Here is a 24,401-nt window from a genome sequence, read left to right as displayed (position 1 = left end):
TAGGGTTAGATGAAGTAGAGTGGGAGGAGGCTCGTGTGGACCATAAACACCGGCACCGACCAATAGGGCCGAATGGCCTGTTTCTGTGCTGCAATTTCTGTGTGATTCTATGTAATTTCAGTTACAATTTTCCCAAATGTGTAAATATAGTGGATGATTTTCCCTTGTTTCCGTCGCCTCTCCCTCCTGCAGGAATGCTACGGGACCTGTTGTAAGAAGTGCTCCCTTGCCAATGGTGCCCATTGCAGCAATGGACCTTGCTGCAATTACACTTGCCAGGTAACTCATGCCAATAATATACAGCTTGACCGTAACCCTGCATGTGTCTAGCGTACTGAGCTCCAAGGGGCTAATGCCTGCGAGGCAATCTCTCCACCAATGCAAGGTGGGGGGGTGTGATAATCTAATGGGTTTAGCATAAGTGATTTCCAAGGGAATAGTGGACACCTGGGCTGTGCTGGGATGTGATAAACTCTCTCTTCTGTGTAGCATTTGCGTGATGGGGAATTTCCTCACAGCTGCCTCTCCCGCACGCCCCCCGCCCCCTCCCTCCCCCACGCTGTAACTTTGCCATTTACGGGGTTTCCGACTCACTTATGGCATATTTACAATGGCGGAGTGAGAGCAGCTCCGAGGAAATTCCCGGCCTTTATCTCTACGATTTTGGGAACAGCCCCATCTAGAAGCAAGCGACATATCTAGTGGGAGTGCTTTGAACTCGAGCGTTTCATACATTACAACAGTGACTGCACTTCAAAAAATATTTCATTGGCTGTAAAGCGCTTTGGGACGTCCTGAGGTCATGAAAGGCGCTGTATAAATGCAAGTCCTTTCTTTCCTTTAAATGTAAGAATTGAACGTGACCCACGAATGAAAGGACTGCCAAATAAATCGGTACACTTCTATACTTCACATTAATTGCTGATTAACAACAACAACAACCTGCATTTAAATAGCACCTTTAACGTAGTAAAACATCTCAAGGCACTTCACAGGAGATATTAGGACAGGTGACCAAAACCTTAATCAAAGAGGTAGGTTTTAAGGAGCATCATAAAGGAGGAAAGCGAGGTGGAGAGGCAGAGAGGTTCAGGGTGGAAATGACAGAACTTAGGGCCCAGGCAGCAGAAGGCACGGCCGATAATACCAACAGATAGTTAACAAGGAAACAAAGCATTAATTCTGGGTGTTTACGTTAATTAATGGTAGAAATATTTACCCTAGGAAGCAATTATGTGCATGGGGCAAAACTTAACTTAACGTCACACCACAACATTCCCACCCCTTAGCAAGCAATAAGCACCAGAACAACTTGCAGAGCAAACAAAACGACTTAAGGGGTGAAAGATGCTATAAAGGACTTTAAACACTTGCATTTATAAAGCGCCTTTCATGACCTTAGGACGTCCCAAAGCACTTTACAGCCAATGAAGTATTTTTTTGTACAATGTCATAATGAAGGAAACACGGCAGCCAATTTGCGCACAGCAAGGTCCCACAAACAGCAATGTGATAATGACCAGATAATCGGTTTTAATGATGTTGGATGAGGGATAAATATTGGCCAGGACATCGGGGAGAACTCCCCTACCCTTCTTCACAATAGTGCCATGGGATCTTTTATGTCCACCTGAAAGGGCAGACTAAGCCTCGGTTTCATGTTTCAACTGAAAGAAGGCACCTCCAACAGTGCAGCACTCCCTCAGTACTGCACTAGAGTGTCAGCCTAGTTTATGCACTCAAGTCTGTGGAGTGGGACTTGAAACGATGACTTTCAGTCTCAGAGGCGAGAGTGCTACCCTCTGAGCCATGGCTGACACCTGTGAAGAAGCTCTAAAGAATTTACTGGAATTGTAACGCAGCCTCACTTCTCCAATTAGCTTTTTAAAAATAAAGTTCATTATTTAAATTGAACAATGTATGTTATTTAATATACACCCAGAGCGCAGGTGGTGCTGACACCAGTCACCATACCTGTATCGAAAGAGTGGATCTCGGGTTGGCACTGGGTGGTAGGACTGGCCAACCAGCTGTTATGGGGGATCTCAGGCACTGATGTTGCTTTTTCTCAGTAGCCATGTTTAATGGTGGGACAACACAGTTGATATGTGGCACTTGAGTGATACGCCAGCAACATAAATTGCATCTGACTAGAGGTTTTGCATTGAATTAAATGTTCCCTTCAGCACTGACAGTTTAACAGACCCCCTAGTCTGTTTAAAGCATGGTAAGATGTAACCTTCACTCTTGGCCACTGTGCCTTCAGCTGCCTAGGCCCAAAGCTCTGGAATTCCCTCCCATAACCTCTCTGCCTCTCTACCTCTCTTTCCTCCTTTAAGATGCTCCTTAAAACCTACCAAGCTTTTAGTCACCTGTTCTAATATCTCCATATAGGAGCAAAGGAACAGGAGTAGGCCATTCAGCCCCTCGAGCTTTATGTGGCTTGGTGTTAAATTTTGTTTGATAATGGTCCTGTGAAGCGCCTTGGGACGTTTTACTACGTTAAAGGCGCTATATAAATGCAAGTTGTTGTTGTAAGTAATTCAGCAGTTTTCATAGTATTGTAGCATCATAGTAGGTACAGCACAGAAGGAGGCCATTCGGCCCATTGAGCCTGTGCCAGCTCTTTGAAAGAGCTATCCAATTAGTCTCACTCCCCTGCTCTTTCCCCATAAATTATTTCTCTTCAAGTATTTATCTAATTCCCTATTACTATTTAATCTGTTTTCACCCTTTCAGGCAGAGCATTCCAGATCATTACAACTCGCTGTGTAAAAAAATATTTCCTCATGTCGCCTCTGGCTCTTTTGCAATCACTTTAAATCTGTGTTCTCTGGTTACTGACCCTTCTACCGCTGGAAACAGTTTCTCCTTATTTACTCTATTAAAATCGTTCATGATTTTGAACACCTCTATCAAATCTCCCCATAACCTTCTCTGTTCTAAGGAGAAAAATCCCAGCTTCTCCAGTCTCTCCACATAACTGAAGTCCCTCATCCCTGGTACCATTCTAGTAAATCTCTTCTCTAAGGCCTTGACATCCTTCCTAAACTATGACACCCAGAATTGAACACAATACTCCAGCTGGGGCTGAACCAATGTGTTATAAAGGTTTAGCATAACTTCCTTGCTTTTGTACTCTGTGCCTCTATTAATAAAGCCCAGGATTCCATTTGCTTTTTTAACAGCCTTTTCAACTTGTCCTGCCACCTTCAAATATTTGTGTACATACACCCCCAGGTGTCTCTGCACCCCCTTTAAAATTGTATCATTTAGATCCCAGGGCATTTCTTTGTTTAAAAAAAAGAATAAAGAAAGACTTACATTTATAAAGTGCCTTTCATCAATTTAGGACCTCCCAAAGCGCTTTACAGCCAATGAAGCGCCTTTGAAGTGTAGTCACTGCTGTAATGTAAATGATTTTTTTTCTCTCTTAAAAGGCACCTGGCCAGTAAGTAACTCAGCAATGTTCTGTGCTCTTGTACTCAGTTCCTAAAGCGAGGGCACGAGTGTCGAGATGCAGTGAATGACTGCGATATAACGGAGTACTGCTCGGGAGACTCTGGTCAGGTACGTATTGTCCATTCCGTCAGTGTAATGTTGAAGACTAAGGGCCTAAAATTCTGTGGGGGCCACTCCACCGGTGGAAGGGTGGTGGAGCCAACATCTGCCCACATGGTTGGCCGTAGACCCCCATCCCAAATTGCGGTGGTTGGCGTCATTTGCAAGATTGGGGTGCCTGCAAGGCCATTTCATACAGCCTGGTACAGTGGAGCGGCCCCACATACCTCAGGACCTTCCAGGCCGAAGATAAAAAAATAAACTTGACCAGTCTTCTGCTCCCAAAGGAGCCAATTTAGTTCATAAGGTAATGGTCTTGGTGAGGCCTGAGGCCTTTCAAATGGTCACAAAGGGCCTCACGCCAGCGCTCAATTTGTGTGAATCCCGTGGGGGCCCTTTTTAAGGGTGGAAAGGGCAGAATTACTCAGGAGCTTGCTTCCCCACCTCCCCCCGATGCACCCTCTTGGACAGAGGGTGATGGGGGGAATGTGGAAGAACTGCCACCACTCTCCCACCAGAAAATGACTGGAAACAAAACAGTAGGGATTGGAATCCAGGGGCAACTTGGCCCCATCCCATTTTCTCGTCTCTTGATTGGCGATCCGGTTATCATTTAAAGGGGAAGTGTAGCCATCGGATTCGCCACATTATAAACAAAATGATCTTAACTCGTCCAGTCAGTGTGGAGTGGCAATCAAACAAAGCAAACAGATTTTTCTAAATCAGTGGAATCGGAGGCTGGAGTGGTACAGAGCTGTGGTCATAGGTGCAAAGAACAGGAGTAGGCCATTCTGCCCCTCGAGCCTGTTCCACCATTCAATTAGATCATGGTTGATCTGTATCTTAACTCCATTTACCCGCCTTGGTTCAGTAACCCTTAATACCCTTACCTAACAAAAATCTATCAATCTCAGTTTTTAAATTTTCAATTGACCCTCAGCCTCAACAGCTTTAGGGAGAGAGAGTTCCAGATTTCCACTCCCCTTTGTGTGAAGAAGTGCTTCCTGACATCACCCCTGAACGGCCTAGCTCTAATTTTCAGATTATGCCCCCTTGTTCTGGACTCCCCCACCAGAGGAAATAGTTTCTTTCTATCTACCCTATCAAATCCTTTAATCATCTTAAACACCTCAATTAGATCACCCCTTAATCTTCTACACTCAAGGGAATGCAACCTGTCCTCATAATTTAGCCCCAGTATTATTTCTGGTGAATCTGCACTGCACCTCCTCCAAGGCCAGTTTTTCCTTCCTGAGGTGCGGTGCCCAGAACTGAACACAGGACCTGTCCAGTCAGCAAGTTACGTTGCCAGGAGAGCATCAGAGAGTCCGACGCACCAAGTCCAAGTTGCATCTCTTGTGGAGAAGGGCCACTGAGGGCTATTTTGCCCTGCCACATTACAAGGAGTATGGGGCCGGATTTCTGCAGGGATAAGTCCTGTTCATCTGTCATAACTTCAGTGGAAGCGATCTGCTGAGCACCTCCATTCCATCCGCAAGCATGACCCTGAGCTTCCGGTCGCTGGCTACTTCAATTCTCTGTCCCACTCCTGCCCTGACCTCTGTGTCCTCGGTCTCCTAGAAGGAATGGCACCTCATCTTTCGATTAGGCACTTTAACAGCCTTCTGGCCTAAACATTGCCTTTATCAACTTCAGATCGTTCCTCTCAGACATGGTAATGGAGGGCGGCTGCACCAGAGCCACTGGGATTGGAGGAGGTTTGGGCTGGTGATCCCCTCTCGGTACACGGCCGGTGTGCTGGTCCGCACCCCTGGGGCCTACCTGCCTTTCTCCGCGATATTCCCGGGCCAAGGCAACCTCTCCTCTTTGCCAGATTTTCCGTGCTTCCCTCCTCCTCTGCTATTCTGCTGTACCATTTACACCTCCTCTGGACCCACCCTTTTGTTTCTCTAATTTCTCTCACTATCACCTTTTCTCGTGCACCATCATCACTTTTGTCATTTACTCACTCCTGCCCTCCACCCTGTCACAGACCTTTTCCTTTTGTTCTATCTCTGCCCCCCTTTCCTTGGCTCTGTATTTGCTTAAAAGTTCTTCATCTTTACCATCTTCCCAGTTCTGATGAAAGGTTTTGACTTGAAATGTTAACTCTGTTTCTCTCTCCACAGTTGCTGCTTGACCTGCTGATTGTTTCCAGCATTTTCCGTTTTTATTTCAGATTCCCAGCGTCTGTGGTATTTTGCTTTTCGATGTTCCAATAGGAATGCCCTCACATTGGATTCCTGTCTCTGTCTTAGTGGATGTGTTTGTCCTTTGGGTTAACCTCTGCATTAAAATAGCGAAGAGAGGAATTTGACACGAGTGTGTTAAGTATCCTTCAGGGAAGGAAACCTGCCGTCTTTACCCGGCCTGGCCTATATGTGACTCCAGTCCCACACCAACGTGGTTGACTCTTGTCTACTCTCTGAAGTGGCCTAGCAAGTCCCTCAGTTGTATTAAACCGCTTCAAAAAGAGCACTGTGGGAGTGCATTCACCACACGGACCGCAGCGGTTCAAAAAGAAGGCCCACCACCACCTTCTCAAGGGCAACTAGGGATATAGGTGCCAGCCTTGCAGTTTACAGCCCTATCCCGAGACTGAATTTTTTATAAAGAACACCGTGAACAGCAATTTCTATCCTATTATTACCATGAAAATACCCAATTTAGAAGTTGTAACTAGAAGCAACCATTGATTTGTGATGTTACCTTTACCCTATTGGTGAGAGTTATTTTTTGCACAAGAGGATAACTTTACAAACTCACGCTCCTAGCATGGAGCATTGCCCACGGGTGCACGCATCGCAAATTCAGGTGCTGGGGTTAGAGGTCCCTGCAGGGTTTTCCATCCGTTCATTTACCCTGATATTAAGCAGTTGTACAGTACGTCGTGTAACACCACTCAGTGGCATTGCAGTGGGAATATCATTAGGCCAGTGTCTCCTGAGGAGGCCGACCATTCACTGCTCTCTCATTATCAATTATAATTGTCTTAATTATGTGTTTTTTTTCTAGTGCCCACCCAACCTTCACAAGCAGGATGCATATAGCTGTGACATCAACCAGGTGGGTGCACTTCATCCAGGCTACTGTCAGTGTTTTACGGTACAAGATTTATCGCTTGCCCTCGATGGTCTACAGGCAAGTTAAACCATGGACCTTTCTTATCTTGCAGGGCCGATGTTTCGGTGGAGAATGTAAAACAAGGGACAACCAGTGCAAACTGATCTGGGGCTCAAGTAAGTGGACCACCTTTACTGCTGCCATTATTGGGAACTCATGTAGGAATATAGGAACAGGAGTAGGCCATTCAACCCATCGAGCCTGTTCCGCCATTCAGTGAGATCGTGGCTGATCTGTATCCTAACTCCATCCACCCGCCTTGACTCCATATCCCTAAATACCCTTGGCCAGCAAAAATCTATCGATCTCAGATTTAAAATTATTAATTGGGCTAGCATCTACTGCTTTATGTGGGAGAGAGTTCCACACTTTTACCACCTTTGTGTGAAGAAGTGTTTCCTAGTTTCTCTCCTGAATGGCCTGGCTCTGAATTTAAGGTTTTTTCTCTCTATTGACCTTGTCAATTCCTTTCAAAATCCTAAAAACCTCAATCAAATCACCCCTTAACCTTCTATATTCCAGGGAATACAAGCCTAGTTTATGTAATCTCTCCTCATAATCTAAGCCTTGTTGTGCTGGTAACATTCCGGTGAATCTGCACTGCACTCCTTCGAAGGCCGATATCTCCTTTTTGAGGTGCAGTGCCCAGAACTGTACACAGTACTTCAGATGTGGTCTAACCAGGACTTTGTATAGCTGTAGCAAAACTTCCTCCCCTTTATATTCTAGCCATATTAAGCCTGCCATTTCCTTATTTTCATTTGCAATATTACCTGCGTCGGTTTTTAAAGGGCTCACATTACTCTTGACTACGCTTTTTTTCTATTATATTTGAACTATGCCCCAACCAACATCGTCCTCTTGCTAAATGGCGGGACGCTATGAGAGCCGGGATACTTGGTTTAAATCGTATTCTTACATTTCTAAAGACCTTATAACCTGCAATATTTAACTCCCGATCATGACCAGCTCGCAGCCATGCCTCAGTAATGGCCACCATGTCATGCCCTCTGAGCTACATTTCAGCCTCTAATTCACTCAATTTATTGCTTATACTCTGTGCATTAGTATATAAAACTCTTATTTGGGCAAGAGACCCTAACCTGTCCTTCTGCCCTGCCGCTGTCTTTCTCACACTGTTTAACTTAACACGTTTCTTATTTATCACTCCTGCTGTGACTACTTTAGTTATTTTAGTATTCCCTTCACTTGGAGTATTTGTATCACTGTTTGTGACCTGAACTTTGCTCTTATCACTTTTTTAAATCTTTAAACTATCATTTTACTATTATTTCTATCTGAGACCTCCCCCCAGTTTATTAGTTTAAAGTCATTTTTACTGCCCTATTTATCCTTTCTGCTAGGATCTTGGTCCCAGCCTGTCCCAGGTGCAGCCTGTCCAAAACGGCACAGCTCCTTCCTGTCCCAGTACTGGTGCCAGTGACCTATAAAATGGAACCCCTCCTTCCCACACCACTCCTTTAGCCACGTGTTCACTTTCCTGATCTATTTGCCCCTATGTCACTTAGCACATGGCTCGGGTAATAATCCTGAGATTACTATCCTTGAGGTCCTGCTTTTTAATTTAGCTTCTAACTCCTGATGCTCCCTCAACAGGACCTCCTCCCTTTTCTTCCCCATGTCATTGGCCCCGACATGAGCCACGACAACTGGATCGTCCCCCTCTCTTTCCAAATTCCTTTCCAGCCGCATCGAGATATCCCTTACCCTGGTACCGGGTTGGCAACACACCCTTCGGGACTCTCGATTATGGCTGCAGAGGATGCTATCAATCCTCCTAATTATTTAATCCCCTATAACTATTAATTTTTATTCTGCTCCTCCCCACTTTGGACAGCCCTTTGCTCCATGGTGCCATCCTCTCCTCAGTCTTTCTTTATCCTCACAGGTATCAAGTATATTATACCTGTTGGATAGGACCAGTGTCTGGGAGACCTCCTCCTCTATTTCCCCTCAGTTCTCCCTACTCCGCTGACTGACAGTCACACTCTCCCCTTCCTTCACCTCTACTTTCCTCTAAGGTGTGACTGTACTCTGGAGAAAACTATCCTGAAATTCCTCCTTCTCCCTTGTGTCGGAGTGTCTCTAACTCGCACTCCAGCTCAAGGACTCTGAGCTGGAGTGCCTCGTGGCAGAGACATTTCCTGGACATGTGGCAATCTGGGACAGTCTCACTGTCCACAAACTCCCACATATTACAGTCCCGACACATAGTCTGCACTGCCATTTCTAGTTTTTATTTACTTATTTATTTATTAGTAGTAATTTAATTCTAGATATAGTACAAGCACTTGAGATCTAGATTATATTTAGTAGATTGATTTCAGATTAATTTGTAACTAATTAGTCTTGTTTTTTGTTTATTAACTTCTTTATTTTAGTATCCCCTTAACTCCTATTTATTGTTATGTATACCAGATTTTTATTTAATGCAATTCAGATCCCTTTAATGTCGGTATCCTCTATTTAGTTAATTTTACCCCCTTACATCTAATTAATTAGTCTGATTATTTATTTATATATTTACTTATTTACTATTGCCCCTTGGTTTACTCCATTTAGTAGATTAATCCAACTCTCACCAATCTCTGTGCTTAAAGCTTAATGTACAGTCCCCATCGCTTAAAACGTCCACGTTTAAAATGGGCAGTCGCTTATATTGGCCAAAAAGCGATAACCGTTATCCATTTGCATCAGTGTCAGTTTCAAAGTTGCCTGTTGTAGCTTCTTAAGTGCTCTGTTTTTCGGGCAGAAGCTGTGCTCACTCACTAGTTCTCACTTCGTTAAGGTGCACGAGTGCAAGAACAAACATAAATAAAGAACACCTTGTTAATGTTCAATTACTATTTGAGTACTTAAAACCTTCTAATCCCTTCTAAATGGTGTGGGATTACAGTTTGCATTAAGCACTGACTGCAGTTTAAATAAAACTACAGGTCAGAGTGGAGCTGGAAACAACTAGGTAAAAGGTCACTACACAGAAAGAACACTTGCTATATAGAAGAGCACTGTAATAGTATTACCACATTATACCGGCCATCACGTATAGCCGCCAAATCATGTTCGTACAAACACGCCCGCTATAAGTGGTGGGGACTATACTGCTATATCATTCTGGTTCCATATATAATAGGACTGAAGTACATACCATTTATTTACGGTCCTGTTGATTTAAAATTCCAGGGTTGTCGCTTATGATAAAATGACATCTTTTTAAATAGAACCAGCATGAAGAACATAAGAAATAGGAGCAGGAGTCGCGCATTCGCCCCCTCGAGCCTGCTCCGCTATTCAATAAGATTATGGCTGATCTTCTACCTCAACTCTACTTTCTTGCCCTATCTTCATATCACTTGATTCCCTTTGAGACCAAAAATCTATTGATCTCAGTCTTGAATATACACAACGATTGAGCACCCATAGCCCTCGGGTAGAGAATTCCAAAAATTCACACTCCTCTGAGTGAAGACATTTTTCCTCATCTCAGTCTTAAATGGCCAACCCCATATCTTGAGACTATGACCCCTTGTTCTAGACTGTCCAGCCAGGGGAAAGAGCCTGTCAGCATCTAACCTTTCAAGCCCTCTAAGAATTTTATACGTTTCAATGAGTTCACCTCTCATTCTTCTAAACTCTGGAGAATATAGGCCCATTCTATTCAATCGCTCCTCACAGGACAACCCTCTCATCCTAGGAATTAATCTAGTGAACCTTCGTTACACCCCAACTAAGGCAAGTATATCCTTCCTTAGGTAAGGAGACCAAAACTGTGCACAGTATTCCAAGTGTGGACTTACCAAAGCCCTGTACGATTGCAGCAAGACTTCCTTACTCTTATACTCCAGCCCCCTTGCAATAAAGGCTAACATACCATTTGCCTTCCTAATTGCTTGCTGTACCTGCATGTTAACTTTCTGTGATTCATATACAAGGGCACCCAAATCCCTCTGACTACCAACATTTCTTAGTCTCTCACCTTTTAAAAAATATGCTGCTTTTCTATTCTTCCTACCAAAGTGGATAATTTCACATTTCCCCACATTATACTCCATCTGCCACCTTCTCACCCACTCACTGTCTATGTCCCTTTGTATCCTCCTCACAGCTTGCTTTCCCACCTAGCTTTGTATTGTCAGCAAACTTGGATACATTACACTTGGTCCCCTCATCTAAATCATTAATATAGATTGTAAATAGCTGAGGCCCAAGCACTGATCCTTGCGGCACCCCACTAGTTACAACCTGCCAACCCAAAAATGACCCGTTTATTCCTACTCTCTGTTTTCTGTCCGTTAACCATTCCTCAATCCATTCTAATATATTATCCCCAATACCATGAGCCCTAATCTTGTGTAACAATCTCTTGTGTGGCACCTTATTGAATGCCTTTTGAAAATCCAAATACACTACATCCACTGGTTCCCCTTTATCTACTCTGCTAGTTACACCCTCAAAAAACCCCAATAAATTTGTCAAACACGATTTGCCGTTCATAAAATCATGTTGATTCTGCCTAATCATGTTATGATTTTCTAAGTGCCCTGTTACTATGTCCTTAATAATAGATTGTAGCATTTTCCCTACTACTGATGTCAGGCTAACTGGTCTACAGTTCCATGATTTCTCTCTCCCTCCTTTCTTGAATACCGGGGTTACATTTGCTACCTTTCAATCCACAGGGATCGTTCTAGAATCTAGGGAATTCTGGAAAATGAAAACCAATGCATCCACTATCTCTGCAGCCACCTCTTTCTAAACCCTAGGATGTAGGCCATCAGGTCCAGGGGATTTGTCGGCTTTTAGTCTCCAGTACTTTTTCTTTACTAATCTTAATTACTTTAAGTTCCTCTCTCTCATTAGACCTTTGGTTCCCCACTATTTCCGGTATGTTTTTTGTGTCTTCTACTGTGAAGACAGATACAAAATATTTGTTTAACATCTCTGCCATTTCCTTATTGCCCATTATAATTTCTCCTGTCTCTGCCTCTAAGGGACCCACGTTTACTTTTGCTAATCTCTTTCTTTTTACATACTTGTAGAAGCTCTTACAATCTGTTTTTATATATCGAGCTAGTCTACTCTCATATTATGTTTTCTCCCTCTTATTCAATTTCTTGGTCATCCTTTGCTGATTTCTAAAACCCTCCTAATCCTCAGGCTTACTACTCTTTTTGGCAACATTGTAAGCCTCTTCTTTTAATCTAATACTATCCTTAACTTCTCTAGTTAGCCACGGTTGGATCACGTCCTGTGGAGTTTTTATTCCTCAAGGGAATGTATATTTGTTGAGAATTATGAATTATTTCTTTAACTGTTCGCCATTGTTTATCTACCATCATATCTTTTAATCTAGTTTTCCAATCTACCTTAGCCAACTCGCCCCTCATATCTACATAATTGGCTTTGTTTAAATTTAAGACACTAGTTTCCGACTTAACTACATCACTCTCAAACTCAACATGAAATTCTATCATTAAGATCACTCTAACCCAAAGGATCCTTAACTATAAAATTACTAATTAACCCTGTCTCATTACACAATACTAGATCTAAAATAGCCTGATCCCTAGTTGGTTCCTTGACATACTGTTCTAGAAAACTGTCTTGAATGCATTCCATGAACTCATCCTCCAAACTACTTTTGCCATTTTAGTTTGCCCAGTCTATATGAAAATTAAAGTCCCCCATGATTATTGCATTACCCTTTGTTACATGCTCCCCTAATTTCCTGATTTATACCCTGTCCAACAGTATAACTTCTGTTAGGGGGCCTGTAAACTACTCCCACCAGTGTTTTCTGCCCCTTGTTATTTCTTATCTCCACCCATTCTGATTCTACATCAAGATTTTCTGAGCTAAGATCCTTTCTCACCACTGCCTTTAGCTTGTCCTTTATCAGGGCTACCCCCTCCCCTCCCCCCCCCCTTTTCCATTTTGCCGATCTTTTCTAAAAGTCAAGTACCCTGGAATATTTTGTTCCCAACCTTGGTCACCTTGCAACCACGTCTCAGTAATGGCTACTAGATCAAACCCGTTTATCTATATTTGTGCTATTAAGTCATCTATCTAGTTATGAATGCTTCATGCATTCAGATAAAGTGCCTTTAATTTTAACTTTTTACTGTTTTTCCCTGATGTGACCTTAGTCACTAATGCCCTGTTACCTTTGTTAAACTCTCTGTCCCTTCCTGACACTAATTGTTTTTACCCAAATCACTACTCTGCTCTACAGCCTTGACTTTTCTCTTTAGACTTATAAATTTATCCTTACCTGAACCCTCCCCCTGTCTTATTTGTTTAAAGCTATAGAAGGCTGGCTCATTCATGCTTTATTCTGAGTATGACCCTGCTTACTTCTCAAGAAATATTTCTCCCCGGTGTCCTGGTCAATATTTATTCCTCAATCAACATCACTAAAACCGATTATCTGGTCATTATCTCATTGCTGTTTGTGGGATCTTGCTGTGCTCAAATTGGCTGCTGCGTTTCCTACATTACAACAGTGACTACACTTCAAAAGTACTTCATTGGCTGTAAAGTGCTTTGGGGTGTCCTGAGGTCGTGAAAGGTGTTACATAAATGAAAGTCTTTCTTGCTTACTTTTCAAGAAATACTTCTCCCCAAAAGGTCTTTGTTCTAATTCATGTCTGTGGGAGGTTACCTACCCTTGTTTGGAATGCAGAGCAACTCCCAGCAGCCACATCTGCCAAAGCCGGTCATTAGCCATGGTTAAGAGATAGACAACGTTTTACTCACTGCTTGAACTATCTCGGAGTTTCGGGTGGGGGTTATTGGAGGTTGGAAGATGCTGCCACATTAGATATCGGCCATGATGTGGAGATGCCGGTGATGGACTGGGGTGGACAAATGTAAGGAATCTTACAACACAAGGTTATAGTCCAACAATTTTATTTTAAAATCACAAGCTTTCGGAGATTATCTCCTTCGTTAGGTGACGAAGGAGATAATCTCCGAAAGCTTGTGATTTTAAAATAAAATTGTTGGACTATAACCTGGTGTTGTAAGATTCCTTACATTAGATATCAGCAGAAGTTTCAGTTTTTGTATCAGTCTCCCGCGAGTTTATTAGAACTGTCATTACCTTAACTAGTATGGATAAAAGGGATACAGGAAAATGTAAAACAAGAGCAGCTTTCAAAGCCAGCCATTTGCCAATGGATGATAGAAACACTTGAGGATTGACCACTTGAATCAACAGGCCATCTCTGAGGCCAAGCCTTTATCTGGTAGTATCCCTCAGTTATGATGACCTGAAATTCCTCTGTCTGCTATCTTAGTTAACTCGTTAACAAAACCCCTTTAAATATATTTTTTATGTTGCAATTCTTCTTTGGTTTTGAGACGGTACATTCATAGGGAGTCATTGTGACTTGTGGCAATATTGTAAAATATGTGGTATTGGCTCGGCTGCCCTCTAAACATCTCTCCAATGATGAGGAGAATTGGGAGAGATGGTTAACAAATGTCATAGGCAATATTTACACTATCGCCACAAGTCAAAATTACCCCCATTGCATGCAGTGTACCTTGTACAGTGTACACGACACATTATGGCAGTCAATGAGCTTTACTGAGTGACAACCCTGGGGTGCTGACTACATGGAGTGTCAGTAGTGTTTGTGTCTACTGCCACGCTCACCCGCTGGATTTGACATGATTGCGTTATTCATTGCTGTGTGACAGCCTTGGCTCAGTGGGTAGCACTCTCGCCTCTGAGTCAGAAGGTTGTGGGTTTAAGTCCCACTCCAGAGACTTGAACACAAAATCCAGGCTGACACTTAAGTGCAGTACTGAGGAAGTGGTGCACTGTCAGAGGTGTCGTCTTTCGGATGAGATGTTAAACCGAAGCCCTATCTGCCCTCTCAGGTGGATGTTAAAGTTCCCATGACACTATTTCGAAGATGAGCTAGAGAGTTCTCCCTGGGTCCTGGTCAATATTTACCCCTCAACCAACATCACTAAAACAGATTACCTGGTCATTATCACATTGCTGTTTGTGGGACCTATATTACAACAGTGACTACACTTCAAAAAGTGCTTCATTGGCTGAAAAGCACTTTGGGATGTCCTGAGGTCATGAAAATCGCTACATAAATGCAAGTCTTTCTTTCTGATGCGCTAAAAATAAAGCAGACAGGAATTTCAATCTCCAAGGAGTGTGTCTTATTAGATTGGTACCGCTATAAACCACTTGTACTCCTGCAGGGTTACTGACACCTCTTCTCGTTCACAGAGGCTATGGGGTCGGACAAGTTCTGCTACGAGAAGCTCAACACTGAAGGTACCGAGAAAGGGAATTGTGGGAAGGATGGCGACAAGTGGCTGCAGTGCAGTAAACAGTAAGTTGTAACAGAAGTTAATAATGAAGAAGGCATTTGATCCCTGTGAGTTTAGGCAATGACACTGATAGATGGCGAATCTCTGAGACAATGTATTAAACTGCAGACTAGCCCATGTAGCCATGGTTGTAGTGAATATAAACAGCAGCAATTGAGTCATGTGTCAGTATCTTATTATTTTGACTATAGTGATAGTTTTTTGAGGTTCTGTTCCCGGTGTGGTATTTTCCTTGATGGGACCATGGGGGCTGGAATAGGACTCTAATCCGTTAGGACTCTAATCCGATAGGACTGATCCTGTGACCTGCACGATCATCTAACAGGGCTGCACTCTGGGAGCGAGGCCTTGCGGAGTTGCACTTTATGGGGCAGTTTCTGATGGCACGTGCACCCCTGTTTCTGCTGGTAGCAGGTGACGTTCTCCCTTGGCTGGTGGGCACCCCACGAGGTAGAGCGAGTCATTTGGCCACCACATCGCATCCCTGGGTTTTCGAACACTTGGCACATTCGTAAGACTTGCTGCTCAAGGACTGCAATTTTCCGTAATCGGTGGAAATGCCAGTTAGCCCAAGTCACTTAGCCCAACTGTAGGCAATAATAGAGGAGGCATTATTCCAACTGTTGAAATGAGTGTCAGTTAAATAATGGAAGGTTGTCTTTCAGTCCTTTTAGCCTGACCCACTAATTTACATAAGTGGAAATGTTCTTGAGGGGAGAGGAGAGTTTAACGCCAGGAGCCAGGTCAGCCATTGGACAGGGTAGGACTTCTACGAGCCACAAGGACACACTGCCAACCCCGGTCGATTTTCCAGCCTGCCTGGAGGGAAGTCAGCGCTCGACCGTGATGCCAAGGGGCCTTTTGCATTCACTCACCATTGGGTGACCATCTCATCTGAATGCCGGCACCTCTGACGATACAGCATCCCTTCTGTGTCACACTGCAATCTCAGCCTAGACAAGGTGCTTAAGTCCTGCAGAAGGGGGATGGAACCCATGGCTTTCTGAGTCAGATGTGAGAATTCCACCACTGAGCCAAGCTGGCAATTCAGCCAAGATTGGCTGTGCAATAGTGTAAACATTAGCAAATCTAGCAGAATGAAATGTGAAATAACTTGGTGGCTGAAGATGGAAAGGTAGAGTGAATACTTCCATGTATTCAGTTTGATTTGTACCTCAGTGTAATGAGTAAACAATCTTTCCCAGCTCCCAGCAGCAAGTCTTCAGTTTCTGGCCCGTTGTAATAGTTCTACAATATTCTCAGTGCCTATCTGCTGTGCGTCACTTCCAGCAACATAACTGGTTAAACTCAGCTTCACCTTGCTCTTAAATAAAACTATTTAGGAACCATGACTGACACTTGCAACCTTCTACAACAGGTATTTCTAACACCGTAAAATAATAGTCATACATATATATTTAAAATCTATACCCATCTATATACTTACACCCATATATATATATCTATACCCATATATAAATATTTATATCCATACCCATATATCTATACTGATATATATCTACGCCTATAAATATATTTATACTATGCTCATATATACAGACACAGTCACCACCTACTGTATGTCCTTTTAAGGTTGTAGAGAATGGCTGATTACCCACCATGCCTGCTGGACCCTCTGTTTAATGGTGGGCTTCCCTCCTCACTGATAGAGGGCATTTCACTTTTCTCTCGCTGTCTACAAGATCTGAAGTCTCCTCTACCCTTTTGTTCTCTCCATCAGCACTCCCAATTTGCAGGCTCCACACTATGATTGGTGCACCGTGCTATTTATGGTGCCTATTGAAGAGGTCAATGGATGATTCAGCAGCATTAGAGCGGGGTTTCTTTTTCTGATTCGCTGCTCCACGGTACACTGGGCAACTATTGTAAGGAAACTGTTTCCACTGGCAGAAGGGTCGGTAACCAGGATACAGATTTAAGGTAATTGACAAAGGAACCAGGGGGGAGATAAGAATTTTTTTTACGCAGCGAGTTGTTATGATCTGGAATTCACTGCCTGAAAGGGTGGTGGAAGCAGATCCAATAGAAACTTTCAAAAGGGAATTGGATAAATACTTGAAAAGGAAAAAATTGCAAGGCTATGGGGAAACAGCAGGGAGTGTGACTAATTGGATCGCTCTTTCAAAGAGCCGGTACAGGCACGATGGGCCGAATGACCTCCTTCTCTGCTGTAAGATTCTATGATTATGTCTTGAAGGATGTAAAGTTAGATAGGTATTCACTTGATTTATCTTCGGGAACAGAGAGAGAGACATGTTACTATTGAATCTTCTTCCACCACCCTTTCAGGCAATGTATTCCAGGTCATCACAACTCACTGTGTAAAAGAAATTCTCCCCATCTTCCCTCTGGTTCTTTTGCCAATTATCTTAAATCGGTGTCCTCTGGTTACCGACCCTCCTGCCAGTTTCCTTACAATAGAGGCATGTTATGGAACATGTCCTCAGGAGGTTAAATAGTTGGGTAGAGTCCTGTGTTGTATTATTCTAGGATAACAGAGCTCCAAGAACCTGTGTGCTCCTGTAAATATGCTTAAAAGAAAAACGCAGAAGAAATTAACTCTCATTTAACACTAGGGTAAAATCAGCCTCAAGATCAAAAAAGCCCAATGTTTTTGTCCGACTTATAGATGTGGCAAATGGGATTAGCGGGCATTTTGTTCACTGAGCCATGCGTTCAGGTCTGGATGGCGTTAAAGGGTGGAACGAGCTAGCACTACTGACCCAGCCTGCATTATATCTGTGTTGGGATCAACACGCAGCAGCAAGATCAAATGAGAGGGCAGCATGACCTCAACTTGGGCAACAGCCACGATAACTCACAGCAGATACACAAAACCACCGCCTTGACATTACAGGGTAGAAATTCAAGTTGGGCGCAAAATGGGCCTGGTTGTATCAGCTGTCTGATATACTCCTTGCCTCATATTCCGTTCCACTGCCTTCAATAGAACTGGATACCAAGTGGGGCTTAGAACAGGCAGCTGATCCGATACCTCCGCCCAAGACCAATTTCTACCCTGATCTTTCTCATCAACAAGAAAGAGAGGGAGCAAAAAACGAGGATTGGAGATATTGGTATTTATTTCTTCTTAGCATCCGAATTGTTTGTTAAAAGGAAGCGATGACTAGGGATTAAGTGTGTACTTTGTAGTTCTTTAGATGTTACCTGGACTTAAGACGCTTTTGTACTCACCGGGGTTTTGATTTTGATGATGCCCCTGTTTGCGGAGATTGCCCTCTGTGCAATCCTCTCCTTTTTTTAACATTTCACATCGGGAGCTGGTCTCCCTTGGGGTGTCGAGCTCCCCTGTATAACATGGAGGCTCGGTGCAAACACACGGGATCGGCTAACTGCGGTCATTTTGCTCAAAGAAGTGGCTTTAGTTGGACATTTTATTTGTATGTTACTGGGTCTGTGATAAGGTCAGTCCCTGGGACGTCACCTGTTGGAGCACAACATACCGTAACTCCTCTAGCCTTAAGTTGTCAGAATCTTGATCACATTGACTTATCTATTGTCGGTGCTTCTGACCCTCTCTTTTTGTTTCCCCCCACTTAACTTTCTCTTCTGTTGCACCTGCTCGACCTCTGACCTTCCCCGTGCCAGTGACGTATTCTGCGGCTACCTTCTCTGCACTAGCGTTAGCCAAGTCCCGCGAATCGGCCGCATTCTCGGTGAGGTCACACCCACATCCTTCTACCACCAGGGAAAGCTGGTGGACTGTAGGTAGGGGCTTAGCTTTTTAACACTTCCTGTTTCGCAGAGTTTGGATTGGTTTCTGTTAAAATGCATTAAAATGCATTGGGCCAGATTGGCTTTAAAGTGAGCGTTTCAAAATCTGCTTCTGTCCTCTTTAAATTCTGCCCATAACAGATGTGTGCAGTGTGAAACACACAATTACATACTTGTGTAGTGTGGCGGTTGTGTGTCTAGTGTTTCTGTGTATATGTGCATATGTGTGTGCGCGCATGTGTATGCTCGCGTGTGTATGCATGCATGTGTAAGCGCGTGTATGCCGCGTGTATATGTACGTGCGTATGCTGCGTGTGTATGTGCACATACGTATGTGCGCCTGCATATGTGCGTGTGGCCAGGAATTGAACCTGGACCCTTTCAATTTATTTACCTGCATGCCATGTTTTAACTTGCCAACTGAGATGGGGCTGAGGCCACTAAATGTCCACCAGGTAGTTACCATTGCGCACCTCGGAGAGACCTTGGTTCTGTCCAGCTGGTTTTTAGAGTTATGAAGCTGGAAACTGGGCTTCTTCCTCAGAGATGAGAACTCCTTTGCTCACTATAAGCCATTCCCATCCAGATTGCCAGATTTGATGGACGCTATCTGTACAAACATTTTGTTAAAACACAAGATAATACACAGGTACACAGTCTAAGACACGTGCCTTGATAGGTGTTGCTCTAGCACACCGTACCAATCATAATCTGAGCCAAACCTGTTCCGCGGCCTGTCTGTACCTAGCTACATCTTGCTAGAAATGTTCTTTTAATCCAATTTTATCCCATTTGTGCTGAAGGTACGGACTCTCTCTGGGGTACGATTGTATGGGTAGCCCTCTGGAACCTCAGCTTTCGCCTTCTGTGTGGTCTTTTCCCAGCTGGGTCCCCCTTATCACTTCCCAAGGGCACTGAGCTCCAGCCATACCTCTCACTGCATGTCCTCTTACTCCATTGAACCTCAGATGACCGTGCATTCTTCTTGAGCTTTGCTCTCAGGATAGATAACATCCAAACTCACCCTCCCCTCCTGATGAGATTAAGGACAGCGTCTGTAGTTTTTTATTCTCTCCCCTGTTGATATTTCTGCTTTGTGCCTACTCTCCCTAGCCTTGTTTAATGTGTTAAATGCCCGTCTCCACCCTGCCTCAGCCCGTCTTCTGCTGATACCCTCTTGTGTGGTTTTGTTAGTTCCAGACTCGACTATTCCAATCTCTCCTGGCTGGCCTCCCCTCTTCCACCTTCCGTAACTTCAGCTCATCCAAAACTCTGCTGCCCATATCCTAACTCGCAGGAAGTCCCGTTCTACCATCACCCCTGTGCTTGCTGGCCTACATTGTCTCCCGGTTCAGGAACACCTCGAATTTAAAATTCTCATCCTTGTGTTCAAATCCCTCCATGCCCTCGCCCCTCCCTATCTCCGTAACCTCCTCCAGCCCTACACCCCCCCCCCCGAGAACGCTGAACTCTGCGTACCTCTAATTCTGGCCTCTTGTGCATCCCCGATTTCCTTCGCCCCATCATTGGTGGCCGTGCCTTCAGCTGTCTAGGCCCCAAGCTCTGGAATTCCCCCCCTAAACCTCTCCATCTCTCTCTCCTCCTTTAAGACGCTCCTTCAAACCTACCTCTTTGACCAAGCTTTTGGTCACCTGTCCTAATACCTCCTTATGTGGCTCAGTGTCAAACTTTGTTTGATAATTGCCCCTGTGAAGCACCTTGGGACGTTTTACTATGATAAAGGCGCTATATAAATGCAAGTTGTTGTCCTCCGATAGTTTGACTAGCATTCTCCAGTCTCCTGCGTCCGATTTACGTCTAGACTTTGCTCGCTAGATTTTGGACTTTCATTATCTTGTTGCTTCATGTCTTTCAGCGGTAGTCACGTTATCATGGATGACGGGACAGATCTGGGGTACGTTGAGGATGGAACTCCCTGCGGACCTTCCATGATGTGCATGGATCGAAGATGCCAGCCCATTCATTCCTTCAACATCAGTAACTGTCCGACCGGTTCTGTGTCGAAGGTCTGCTCCGGCCATGGGGTGAGTGTGTGCGCACGAGACAGGGCTGAGATGGCCGTTATCTGAGCTAGTCTTATGGATGGAGAGTCGGGTAAATCGGCCGCCGTAACTTCATTGCAAGATTGGCGGAAACCCGATCTTCAGGAGTGTCAGCCGTGGCTCAGTGGGTAGCACCCTCGCCGCTGAGTTAGAAGGTTGTGAGTTCAAGTTCCGCACCGGAGACTTGAGCACAAAATCTAGGCTGACACTCCCGGTGCAGTGTTGAGGGAGTGCTGCACTGTCGAAGGTGCCGTCTTTCGGATGAGATGTTAAACCGTCTTTCCTCTCAGGTGGACGTCAAAGAACCCATGACTCTCTTTCGAAGAGCAGGGGAGTTCTCCCCGGTGTTCTGGCCAATATTTATCCCTCAACCACCATCACTAAAAACAGATTATCTGGCCATTATCTCATTGCTGTTTGAGGGATCTTGCTGTGCGCAAATTGGTTGCTGTGTTTCCTACATTACAACAGTGACTACAGTTCAAAAGTACTTCATTAGCTGTAAAGCGCTTTGGGACGTCCTGAGGCTGTGAAAGTCTTTCTTTCTGCCGATTTTCTGTCATATGTTACCTCAGCTGATCGGGAGAACCCCTCCAGGAAACTCCCAATGAATGTGGGATAGACTGGACCTGTGGCTTGGGATTCAGGAATCATGTAACATCATGAGGGGAATGCTTTAGTGTTGATGCATATATGTAAACAGGGAAAGAAAAGTAGAGAGTTACAGGACATAGAGAGAAGCTGTGTGCATTCACGTCCATTTTCAGGTTGTTGTCATTTTCAAATCCAATGTTATAATTGACATGCAAGGGAACAGACAGCACCTGTCCTCCTCCACCCCCCCCCCCCCCCCACTCCCCTCCACACTAGGATTATCAACTATGGTTGAACATATTCCTCTAGGTTTCATTACACGACCTCCTACCTCTAACTGCCCTGCCCAGTCAAACAGCCTTTTTTCCCATCATCTCCAATATATTTATAATTAATAAATGAAAGTGTTCAAAGAACATTAAAAAAACAGATATTCTTTCAATGCCCCTATGGTTTTGTTGTCCAGGATTGGTCGCGGCAGTGTCTAGGAGATTAATTCCTGGAGACTCTAAAACAATCCTGGAGGGTTGGCAACCCTACTCCACACTTGGCCAAACCAAGAGTCCTTTCCAAAGCTCACTGCTGGGAGCCATGAACCCAGGGCATGTGATTACCCACCCTGTGGCTTCTGCTCCCCTCCCAACTTGACACAGAACAACCAGGATATGATGGGCAAGTGGAACTAATGAGGTTTACAACATGGTTTATGTCACAATGTCAGATGCTTGTGATCAAAAAATGTTCTCTTCTTGAAGATAACAAATTCAACAATAGGAGAAAAGGAACTGTATGTATATTCATGAAAAATATATTATATATTGATAATCTTAGCACCTCAAAAATATTATTGGGAAACTCTGGTCTGGTTCAGGCAGTGTTCAATGTGGCCATCTTTAGGGCTAGCTCCTGGTAGTGTTTTATAGTAGGGGTCTATGGTCTGATTTCAGATCAAAATCAGCTATGTGCCATTAAGGTTTCTGATAAATTTTTAGTTTCTCTCCTATGTCCCCTCATGCCCTCTCTGAGCTCACCTTGACCAAGAGACCCACCTCCTGCTCCCTCGCCCCTATTCCCACCAAACTGCTGACCGCCCAACTTCCCTTCCTGGCCCCATTGTAAACGGTTCCTTCTCCTCAGGTACTGTCCCCCTCCTCTTCAAATCTGCAGTCATTATCCCCCTCCTCAAAAAACCCACCCTTGACGCCCCCCTCGTCCTTGAAAACTACTACACAAATCCGTGCCTATCTTTCCTGCAACTCCATGTTCCATAGATATTCACTTGATTTATCTTTGGTAACAGAGAGGCAAGGTATAGAGCATGTCCTCAGGAGGTTAAATAGTCGAATCGACGATAGAGCTGACTGTACATTGTCTGTGGAAGGAGCAAGTTTGATGGGCTGATTGGCTTTATCTCATTCCAAGCTCAGATATCTTCTTGTGTTGTGCTTGACACCATCTTCCTTTCCACGGTACTAAAATGGCCCTTATCAAAGTCACAAATGACATCCTATGTGACTGTGACCGTGGTAAACCATCCTGCCTCATCCTTCTAACCTGTCTGCTGGCTTTTACACGGTTAACCACACCATCCTCCTCCAACGCCTCTCCTCTGTCATCCAGCTGGGTGGGACTGCACTCACCTGGTTCCATTCTTATCTATTCAGTCATAGCCAGAGAATCACCTGCAATGGCTTCTCTTCCACCCCCGCATCATTACCTCAGGAGTCTCCCAGGAATCTATCCTTATGCCCCTCCTATTTCTCATCTACATGCTGCCCCTCGGCGACATCATCTGAAAAGACATCAGGTTCCACATGTACGCTGACGACACCCAGCTCTACCTCACCACCATCTCTCTCGACCCCTCCACTGCCTCTGATTTGTCACGCTGCTTGTCAGACGTCCAGTATTGGATGAGCAGAAATTTTCTCAATTAAATATTAGGAAGACCAAAGCCCCGTCACAAGCTCTGTTCACTAGCCACCGACTCCATCCCTCTCCCCTGGCCACTGTCTGAGGCTAAAGCAGACTGTTCGCAACTATGGCGTTCTATTTGACCCTGAGATTAGCTTCCGACCCCATATCCTCCCCATCACCAAGACTGCCTACTTCCACCTTTGTAACATCACCCGTCTCCGCCCCTGCCTCAGCTCATCTGCTGCTGACACCCTCATCCATGCCTTTGTTACACCTAGACTCGATTATTCCAGTGCTCTCCATAAAAGATTATTATTAATAAGGATTGTTCTCCTTAGAACAGAGAAGGTTAAGGGGAAATTTAATATTCAAGTTCAAAATTATGAGGGGTTTTGATAGAGTAGATAGGGAGAAACTGTTTCTAGTGGCAGGAGGGTCGGTAACCAGAGGACACAGATTTAAGATAATTGGCAAAAAAACCAGAGGGGAAATGAGGAGGAACTATTTTACACAGCGAGTTGTTATGATCTGGAATTCACGGCCTGAAAGGGTGGTGGAAGCAGATTCAATAGTAACTTTCAAAAGGGAATTGGATAAATACTTGAAAAGGAGAAATTCTTTCAGAGCTATGGGGAAAGAGCAGGGGAGTGGGACTAATTGGATATCTCTTTCACAGAGCCGGAACAAATATAATGGGCCAAATGGCCTCCTTCTATGCTGTGAGATTCTATGATTTTGTCTTGTAGGACGTAAAGTTAGATAGATTCTAACTTGATTTATCTTTGGTAACAGAGAGGCAAGGTATAGAGCATGTCCTCAGGAGGTTAAATAGTTGAATCGACGATAGAGCTGACTGTACATTGTCTGTGGAAGGAACAAGTTTGATGGGCTGATTGGCTTTATCTCATTCCAAGCTCAGATATCTTCTTGTGTTGTGCTTGACACCATCTTCCTTTGCTTTCATTCTCTGCCACTCTTCCTCCCATCTCCCTTCCCTCTTCCTTTCGT

The 24,401-nt window shown here is 44.2% G+C and overlaps 1 protein-coding gene across 1 annotated transcript in view; it reads left to right on the top strand.

Annotated features, from left to right (window-relative positions):
• Window positions 1-24,401, top strand: part of LOC137324057 (disintegrin and metalloproteinase domain-containing protein 23-like) — a 156,279-nt gene that overhangs the window by 127,997 nt on the left and 3,881 nt on the right. The window contains exons 18-24 of the mRNA XM_067988227.1: window positions 193-279; window positions 3,490-3,570; window positions 6,577-6,627; window positions 6,737-6,800; window positions 14,960-15,065; window positions 18,694-18,813; window positions 20,696-20,864. Of these exons, the coding sequence (XP_067844328.1) occupies window positions 193-279; window positions 3,490-3,570; window positions 6,577-6,627; window positions 6,737-6,800; window positions 14,960-15,065; window positions 18,694-18,813; window positions 20,696-20,864 (678 nt within the window). The remainder of the gene's footprint in view (window positions 1-192; window positions 280-3,489; window positions 3,571-6,576; window positions 6,628-6,736; window positions 6,801-14,959; window positions 15,066-18,693; window positions 18,814-20,695; window positions 20,865-24,401) is intronic.

Source organism: Heptranchias perlo, chromosome 7 (assembly GCF_035084215.1).
Source record: "Heptranchias perlo isolate sHepPer1 chromosome 7, sHepPer1.hap1, whole genome shotgun sequence".
Classification (NCBI taxonomy): Eukaryota; Metazoa; Chordata; class Chondrichthyes; order Hexanchiformes; family Hexanchidae; genus Heptranchias; species Heptranchias perlo.
The sequence above is the reverse complement of the archived record's forward strand: the minus strand, read 5'-3'. Positions and strand labels throughout refer to the sequence as shown.